At 36.0% G+C, this 9,895-nt stretch overlaps 1 protein-coding gene across 2 annotated transcripts in view; it reads left to right on the top strand.

The window, feature by feature from the left end:
- The first annotated feature begins 2,565 nt into the window (after positions 1 to 2,565).
- Positions 2,566 to 9,895, top strand: part of tafa5a (TAFA chemokine like family member 5a) — a 103,188-nt gene continuing 95,858 nt past the window's right edge. For both annotated transcript variants that reach the window (XR_007827547.1, XM_051107329.1), the window contains exon 1: positions 2,566 to 3,299. Coding sequence is in view for 1 of the 2 variants with exons in the window: in XM_051107329.1 (XP_050963286.1) it covers positions 3,188 to 3,299 (112 nt within the window). In the remaining variant the exon portion in view is untranslated. The remainder of the gene's footprint in view (positions 3,300 to 9,895) is intronic.

Genomic DNA, 9,895 nt, shown 5'->3' with positions numbered 1-9,895 from the left:
ACAGTTTTGAAATTCCTCCTTCTTCGGAGTGCAAAAACCAAACTAAAAAAAACAAAAACAAACAAAAAAAACAAAAACAGCAGTTCCACAGGTCCACTCCGAGTTCTGTGTCCTTAAACACAAGTATTTCACTTTTGACAAGTTTGTAATGCACACAATTTAAATGTGAACATGTTGTGAGTATTGTGGGGTATCAAATTGGTAATTGTTATCATCTAAAGTGTTAAAGAAGTGACATTTACTAAGAGTTTGTACCGAGTTCAGCATGCATTCTAATCAGGCTATAGTCATGTTATGGATACTAATGATGGAGATGTGGTAAACAATGCATCTGTTGAATGAAATATAAATATAACATATATTTTCATGCAATTAAAAATAGCTCTCTCTGTTCTACTGCTTTACTTCTCTTATCATTTGGGTGTCACAATACTTTCTTGCTTTTTATAAAAAAATGGCAATGTGAAAATTCTTCTAAACATCTCTGTTTATATTCCAGGTAACAAATAATACTATAAAGCAATAAGCCCCAAGAAGCTGTGGTTTACAGTGAATTTATAACAGCTAAGGGGCTTTGTTAGGCACTTTGTATAAAACAGAGCAAATTAAGTGTAATGATATTAATAAAATCATTATTCTTCCACTAAACAATGTAGTTCTTCAGAAACAGTTGTAGTTGCCGAGAAACACACAAACGTAAGCAAAGGTGTATGTCTGTAAATTACTACAGCTTTGAACATGGCTCAGCCAATCAGAATCAAGGACCAGAACTATCAGTTTTATAATACAGGTTTGGAAATAACATGAAGATTATTTGGACTTTGTAACTTTAATTGCACACTGGCAATAAGCTCTCCAAAAGATCTTACAGCAGTCTCAGCTTTGCTAACAGTATGGTTTTGTGATTTGGAAAATTACAGTAAATAAAAGAGAAAAGGGATAGAAGGAAAGACTCCATGCTGGAGTTCAAAGACAAATCTCAATTCTGATACAGGGGAAGTAGAGTGCGGAAAGATCAAAAGAAGAGTGATGTGAAAGGTCAATGCTCAGTCGATCACAAGCGACTACATAAAGAGGCGTTCCTGCTAAGTAGTGCACTGCACAACCACAGAGAGACAGAGCAGTGCAGACTAAAAGGGACATAGTAGAATGGAAACTCACACTTTGAAGAGACAGGGGAAGGGTGAAACACCCCAAAGCATCTGCAAAGTCATGTGGCATTTCTAAATGTGGTTCATGTCTCCACTAAGAAATTATTATTACGCAGTACATCTCTTAGGCAATAAATAAATAAATAAAATAATGTAACCCTCAAATTCGGTTGATATTGACTGCAAGTCATATAGGGTCCCAGAGACCCCAGTGTTGTGTGTGTAAAATTAGTAATTCTGGACAACTTATTTCCAAACTTTTTAAATCTAAAGTTTGTAATTAAATAACTGCACCAATAAGAACAGAGAGAGAGGAACTCAAAAAAAAAAAAAAAGGAAACGGACAGGCTTTCCCAACATATGCAAGTTGTAGAGTGTGTAGAATAATGTATGCAGAATAATAGAGGTTTCAGCACCACGCAACATGAACAACTCCCGCTATTGTATTTCTACACTCATTAGAAACTGGCCATATTAAGAATATATTTGTCTTACCTGACACCTGTTGAATATTTTAATTAGTTTGGCACCAATGTTTTTCAGTTTTTTACTAAGAATTAATGAAGCACCATCATATCCTATTTTAAGACAGTGAGTGAGTGGGATAAGTAAAGTATAAATGTGTGTTTAATGTAAAAAAAAAAGTGGGTTATCACTTTTAGGCCATCTATCTATCTATCTATCTATCTATCTATGTAATTTAAAATACTGTCAAATTTGCTTTCACTCCAAATGTGAGTAAACACTTTTTTGTTTGTTTGTTTGGTACTCTCAGTTAAAGCATTTGATAGACTGGTCAATCAACCTGATATGGAATATGATAAATAGATAATTCATTAATTAATTTGTTTATTTATTTATTTAACTGGTGTTATATCAATTCCAACTAGTTTTATGTGTCAGATCAAGTAGACATTGCTCTTATAGCATATATAGCGCATATACATATAGCGGAGCAAGAAAAAGATTCTTGATATGGCCACTTTCTAAGGACAGTAGTGTGGATGGGAGCTGTCCAGGTCATCTGGTGCTGAAAAGTTCCTCAAAGCTGTCTGCTCTGTTTCTTCACACTTTTTTTTTATTTTTTTTTTTTTTTTTTTGTACTTTTATTTAAACACACACACACACACACACACACACACACACACACACAACCTGTTAACCACACGTCACGAATAATTGAAGGATACGAGACTGATGGATAAAATGAAAGATAGAAAAAATGTAGTGGTCATCTGTATGCCAAATTAAAAACACCGTCAACACGTCTGCTCTCCAGCTTGAGGCGTCAAAAGGAGAACGTTCCAGTTGTAATCAAGGAAGATGTCTGCATTGCAAGATCTAACAGGTTCCTTAATTATAACGGGAGATTGTTTGTTTTTTTTTTGTTTTTTTTTCGCGTCGTCGCTCTCATGCAGTGTAAGTAAAAGTTGAGGCGGCACGAAGTTTCAGTTCATGTACTGGTCTGCGCAGCTTCAGAGCTCTCTAGATCTTTCCATTTCATCTGCTCACAGCTCTTTATGTTCCTCATCGTCTCTTGATCGGGACTTCGATCCCCTCTTAGCGAATATTTGCCAAATCCAGACGCTTTGCGATGGGATCTTTTCTCTGGAAGTCTGAGCGAAATCAAACACGTCCTCACAGTGTGCAACTGAGCAGTTCTTAAGCTAGCTCTCACGGCGTTGCGACATAAATAATTGAATCTTTACCGAGTATATTTTCGTTTCTCTATACGGAGGTTTGACTTGGCTGAAACTGTGCAGTCGGCAGTTTAATATTTATGACAAAATCTGAATTCACGCGCCTGTTTTTGGATTACCCGTTTCCCAGGATACCGAACACTGAATCGATCACGCGTCAACTACAGACTTTATTTTCGATTTACTGGACTTAAAGACTACTGAGGGGCTTTGGAAATGAGCAGTCCATTTTCAAAATGTCTTTTTTAAGAATCACTCGTGGAGAGAGACGTTTCCTCAGAGGACGGGAGGGTTTGTAACGCTGAATTTATCCCCGATTTCACGACACGCGTTTCCATGGCTCCGGCGGTCAGATCGATTAAGCGCAAGGATGCGATTAACTGGCCGAGGATGTCGACAACTTTCTGGGCTGTGCTGCTGTTGACGGCGCTTCTGATCGTGTACTGCGGTGAGTTTGCGGTGTGTGCGATGCGTCTTCTACGTGTGTAAAGATGTGTAGCACTTCATTGATGTGACTTTAAGGATAATGTATAGTGTCTGTCGTGTCACTCACACATACAAACAAAAATATGGATCCTCCAGGAGAGATGAGCTCATGGAAACGGAATTATCAAAGCATGTCCTAGACATGACCATATATACGTATATCTTTAAATTGCTACTCAAGGGCAGGGGACGTGTATTTTTGATCCAGAAATATATTTGCTGGATCTTATTTTAGGATGGTACAGTTTTCCTTAACAGACTCCACTAAAATGAATAAAAAAAGATCAAATCCTTTTAAAGATCAAATAAATAAATTATATATATATATATATATATATATATATATATATATATATAAATAATAAAATAATGCACAGGCAGTTATAAATGCATTATTCAAACACAGAGACATGCAAAGGCAAACTCACACAACCCCTCTCATTAACACACCATAGATATCTTGAAGCCTCCCATGTATACATACATTTTAACCTGAAACACAAGGGCAAGGAAAGTTGTGTATACACTGCTCTATTACAATCTTATATATAATCTATAACAAAAAATTATAATCTTATAACTGTTTTATAAAATTTAACAGACTTTATATTGTCTTATAATATATTCATAAGAAAAGGCCTTTTTTTTTAGACCACTTTACTACTACACCTAGTTGCAAAATAGGATGTATCCAAAGAATTTTGACATTAGTATTAAGAAATATGTAATCAGAAACCACTTTGGTACATCTATAAAAACATATTCTGAGCCCATTGAAAGCTCAGGTGATTCATTACTTTAGCCAATAAGGTGACTGATAGCCGTTTTGCTGTCTGAATAAAACTCTGACTCTCTTTTTTTCTGTAGTCAATAATTTGGTAGAAGTCCACATGAGTGCAGTAGAAGACATGCACACATACAGGTGAAAATTAAACGCACAAGTAGACACTCACATATCTGAATCCCTCGTCTGAATTGTAGCATTGTTTTTCTATCCCAGGCCTGGCTGGGTGGCAGTACATCTGAAAGAATGTTTAACCTGTGCCGCTGTATCTGCAGTTCTCATTTGAGTTAATATGAATGTAAATATGTGCATAAATGTATTCAGATGCATTCACTCAGTTGTTCTACTGTGATGGCATGATTTATTCTCTGCTTGGCTATACAGTCAATGTTCTAGGTGTTTGTTGTGGTTAGCAGTCTATTCTTTTTTTATTTGGGTGTCTGTTTCTCTGTGTCTATCTGAGCAAATCAGCTTCTGCGGCTCTGCCCCGACCTGCTTGTTGTCTGTGATATTAATCTTCATCTAGATGGGCTGCCCACCGCACGACATCTATGTCTGAGTTGCTGTCAAGACCCCAGACTGGCACCTCACAGCTAGAGCTGGTATTACTCGCAGAGGAGATTGAAAACATAAACGCAGGGACACAAACCAAGTTGTGATGGTTGATTTGTTTATTTATAGCGAGCCTTGTGTGATGAATGCACAAACACAACCGAAATTAGGTCTGCATTCCCACTAGTGATTCATGCAGTCGCTGCCTCTTTATATTAGCATCTCAGAGCAAAATATCGTCAAAGTATCCGCTACAAATGTCATCCTTGTACAGGAGATTTTGTTTGTTTCGGAGAGCAACAGAGAGTGGAAATATATGGTTAGCTGAGGTTAGAGATAGCAGAATGGTATTCATGCTGTACTAGAGCTGTGGAAATTAATATTGAGCAACATGATATGATGAGAAAGATTGTTTGTAATGACTGTTTAATGAATGATATGGGGAGGGCTTTGTTCTGTCCGCTGGCTCCCTCCTCTGGATGCTACTCGACATACGTTTGTTCTTTGTTAGAGCCACAGATGCATAGTTCAAACTTGTGTTCCAGTTGGTGTAGAAGCACAGAATAATGGCAATATTTTAGAAGACTTACTTATTTCATATAGATTTACAAGTATTAAATGTTAATTAACATAAAATGTATTATTTATCAATATAACTTGCTAATGCAAATATCACTATCACATACTAATATTGCTTAATTGCTCACACAGAGTTTAACCAAGTATTATTATTTTATTTTTTTGCCATACCATTTGTACTAAGGAGAAGAATAGTACATACTGCTGTGAGTTGTTAATGAGAGGTGTGCCATTACTCTTCTAAGCAGCCAGAATACAATTTTAGAAACTTATAATGTTCACTTAGTAAATGATACCTGTGAGAAAATATAATAATGTGAGAAAAATCTCAAAGAGTTACACTGAAGTGGGGACCTGAGCGATAATATCATTGCGACCCAGACTTTTGACCTGGTGTAATCAGCACCCACCTTGCAGAACCATAGAAACTACCCAGAACACTCTAGCAACCACATAGTAACACACTTAAAAATACCCAGAACATGCTAACATCATGGCAGTGAGTTTTGTGTGGGTAAGCATAATTAATTTTCTGCAAAAAAAAAAAAAAAAAAATGTGTATATATATATATATATATATATATATATATATAATTAGTAATATAGTAATTGATGCAGTATTTCTTACTTAGATAAATAACTATAAAACTATATATTTTTCACCTTTTTTATTTATATAACTATATGATATTAGTATATTTTATATATTATATGTACTTTGATGACATCCAGTATATTTTCATATACTGATAATTATGATGATAATTAGATGATAATTATGTTGGTAAGATGTAGTGTATTTTATATTTTTGCAAATGCTCAGACAGCCTAACCATCAAAGCATATGGTGCTTTGTGTCTATGAGTGTGTGTGCTAATATTTACTGGCTGTGTTCCTGTGAACAAATAAAAAGAGTCAAAAATAAATAAGAAGAAATACTAATAGAAAGTGAGCTAAAACAGGGAAACAGAAAACAAAAAAGGAAAAGAAGAGCAGGAAAAAAAAAGAGATGAGCGCACCATGGTCTCCTCCTCCATCACACCTCCCACAGGGTCAATTATGTGCCCTGATGAATCATACCTGCTACAGGCCCGACCCGCATTGCCATAGCCCCGCCCACTGAAAACATCCCACAATGCACCACAGCACATTCACACATCCCCCATGAAAACAGCTCATGTAGTCTGACACATTGCTCAAACATTCGCAAATACACACATGCATACACACTCTCAGTCAATGGTATCAAAACCATTTAAAGGCATAAACAGAAGTCATTTTTGGTAATTAAAGACTCCCATTAGATCTTAGATACTGCAGGAGGTTTTAGTTGTAAAGCAAACGAAGAAAAAAAAGTGGGGGGGGGGAGCAAATGGTGTATTATATGGTGCAATAAGCATTGAGTCATTATAATATCCTTGGCTATTTTAAAGCTACCCGAAGGCCCTTTCCACTGCACGAGCAATTTAACCACTGTCCGCATCAAAGGGTAAAGACGTGGGCTTGTGGAACTTGTCAAGTTTTCTGTCTGGCCTAGCAAGCACATCATGAAACTCTTACAGAAACGAAGGCATCTTTATGGATGAATATTTTATCAGCTCCAAGGACTTACAAGGTTTTTTGTCCGTAGTCGTCACTTTTGTGCAGGGAAAAAAATATCTTTGCAAAGTTAAAATGTGTGTAACACATAGTGAAACTTTAAAATTTTGCTAAACATTGCCAGAGCTGTATCATACTAAGGAATATGGTTTCTATCATTCATGAAATGAATGGATTTGTTTTTACATGTACTGTGTAGGACAATATACAACAGTTAGTTCCAGTCTGCTAATTTGACTGAATAATAGAGAATGTTTTATGGTCAGTGTTCACTTCCAATTCATTGTACTCAACGCTACATTCTCTGCAAATGTAATTAAGGTTGTAATTATCTTAAAAGTTACAGAAGGCCATGTTTTCTTCAGAAAATGTTTTGTGGAAAAAACAGATGTGCTGGTAAATTGAGCCTATGTGTTAGCAAAAGAGTAGATTAGCATCTGGTTCACCTAACAACTGGCCTGTTGATAAGGATAGATAGATAGATAGATAGATAGATAGATAGATAGACAGACATGCATAGAGTTTATTAATGTGAACCCGATTGCCTGACATCTCCTCTAGGCTCTCATAAATTTGATCACTAATTGCTGTTTAAATCTGCATGTTACACCATAAATTAATTTAAATTTGGTATTAGTTTTAATAGGCACAGTAGCATGCATAAAACATCACTTTTGACATTTCACACAAGGGTCTTCTTCATTTAAGGGGACGTGCACGCTGCTAACAATCTGGCTTCATTCTTGGTTGATGTAACGATGAGGGTGTGAATTTTAATGATCAGTTGTAACCTCAAACACACACACACACACACACACACACTGCTTGAGGGGCGTAGAAAGACAAGGAAGACTACTAACATACTTGCAGCGGGCTGTTAAAATGACTCCACTTCTTTATTATTGAGGAAACCAATTGCTTGAAAGAAAATGCCACCCTGGCGTTTTGAATTCCTGGAGGGGTCTATCAATGCGTGGTCGCTCACGGGCTGTGACAGGAAGTGTCTGGGGTGGAAACACTGTTGGGAAGTGGATGAAAGATAAAAAGTAAGACAGTAAGACTGGAACAGATGGATAAAACTGACATGGGAATAACATGTTACGCTAATTGAACTTTCCACAAATAGGGTACACTCTGGTGTCCCATTACTTTTTAAAAGCTGTAGAGGGAACCTATTGACCTTTTTAACATATCCAAAAAATACAATCATACAGTGTTATAATTTTGTCATAATTTAATGTAAAAATATTGTTAATTATTAACTGAAGTTTTTTAGTATCACAAGCCCTACCACATGATTTTTGGAAATAATAATGATTAAAACTTTGGCTAAACATGCAACTTCCAAATTCTGACAGTTTGCAAAGTTTATTGTTATTATTTAAATCAATTTATTTTATAATGGTTTATTGCTAGAAAGTATCAAAGTCACACAATTCAGAGTTTTACATGTGAAATAAAACAGCTTGTATACCATTTAGTTTGATGTCCTGAGGCAAACGTCATCCGGATAACACTAACCATTTGTTGAAAACAAAAAAAAAAAAGCCTTCCTAATGTAGTCAGAAAACACTGTAGACCACATTGGAGACAAAAAACAAATGTTATAAAAATCTGGTGCATTTATCTTTAAGTCATATAGGTACTTGTCTTAAGAAAAGAGTGGGTTGCTCGACAAATGCATGTTAGGGAAGAGGTAATTGTGTGGAAGTCAACTGCATTCAATCATGCAAATGCATCTTTTGCCAAAACCTTAACAGGCTGCCAGACTGTGATGCATAGTTGAGCCTGACAAGACATCTTAGAAACATGATTCAAAAGCTTTCCTGGCTTGATGGATCACAGAATGCTACAGTATATGAATGGGATGTAGTAACATCAAAGCAACAGTAGTATTTCGACATTTCTGACATTCAGTAAAAGAAAATCGTTGAAAATAAGATGCAAACACACACACTTAACAACACTGGGACATATAACAAGAATGACAGATGGCAATAATGTTGCATTTATGCCTAATAACAGACACTTGTAATCTCACTTGTGACAATTCTGTATTGTTGTTGTACTGCATTATTGGCAATTATAAACAACCTACATTTATGTCAATGACAGATTGCTTGGTAGAGGGATTGTGCATTATAATAATAATACTATACAATAATAAAAGACACTAACATTTAATAGTACTAATTTAGTATCTGGTTATCAAGTAAATTTGTGTAGTGTTTGCATAGTAGATAGATAGAATAAATATTAACCTCTTAATTTTCTTAATAAAATTCTAAATTCCTAAAGTTGCTTGCAAGCAGCAGTTGTGCATGGATTTCCACACTGTCATTAATGTGCAGCATGTCTCAGTGGAGAATTGTGTTCATTGATCATTACTTGATATATTTAGCGATTACTAATTAGCAACATCTGTTTACATACTACAAAACAACATGATTACACATTCGAAGTCCATCTTCATCAGAGTAACAGGGTTTGTTACTCTGTTACTTTTTTTAAAACCCTATATCACAACAAACATCAGCCTGATGTACAGTATACTGACTAAGAACCAACTGCATCTGTTCAACAGTCCATCTAGCAGGCACTGACTCAAGTAAGCCTGCCACTATGTCTGCTTTAGTATTTCAAAGACTTGGAACACCGTTTCTTTATGTACACACACACATACACATACACAAGCTATGCATATATATTTAAAGGGGTCATCGGATACAAACTTCACTTTTAAATGTTGTTTGAACATTAATGTGTGTTGGCAGTGTATGTACAAATCTACCCTATAATGATAAAATCTATGCAGTGGTTTTTAATTAATCTGTAAAAATAATATCCCCTTTTTCAAATCGAGCCATTCTCAGTTGCCTGTTGGTGTGGCGTCATACCGACAGAGGCCGCTCCCACGATAGTTGATTGACATGAGCATCTTCCCTCAGATCAGCTGTAACAGTCCGGCCTCCATTGTTTCGATGCCGGAGCAGGGATGTAAATTAGACAAGAATATCTGTGACTGAGCGAATGAGGTGTTGCTG

The sequence above is a fragment of the Labeo rohita genome, chromosome 4, assembly GCF_022985175.1.
Source record: "Labeo rohita strain BAU-BD-2019 chromosome 4, IGBB_LRoh.1.0, whole genome shotgun sequence".
Classification (NCBI taxonomy): Eukaryota; Metazoa; Chordata; class Actinopteri; order Cypriniformes; family Cyprinidae; genus Labeo; species Labeo rohita.
This window is presented reverse-complemented; position numbering and strand designations above follow the sequence as displayed.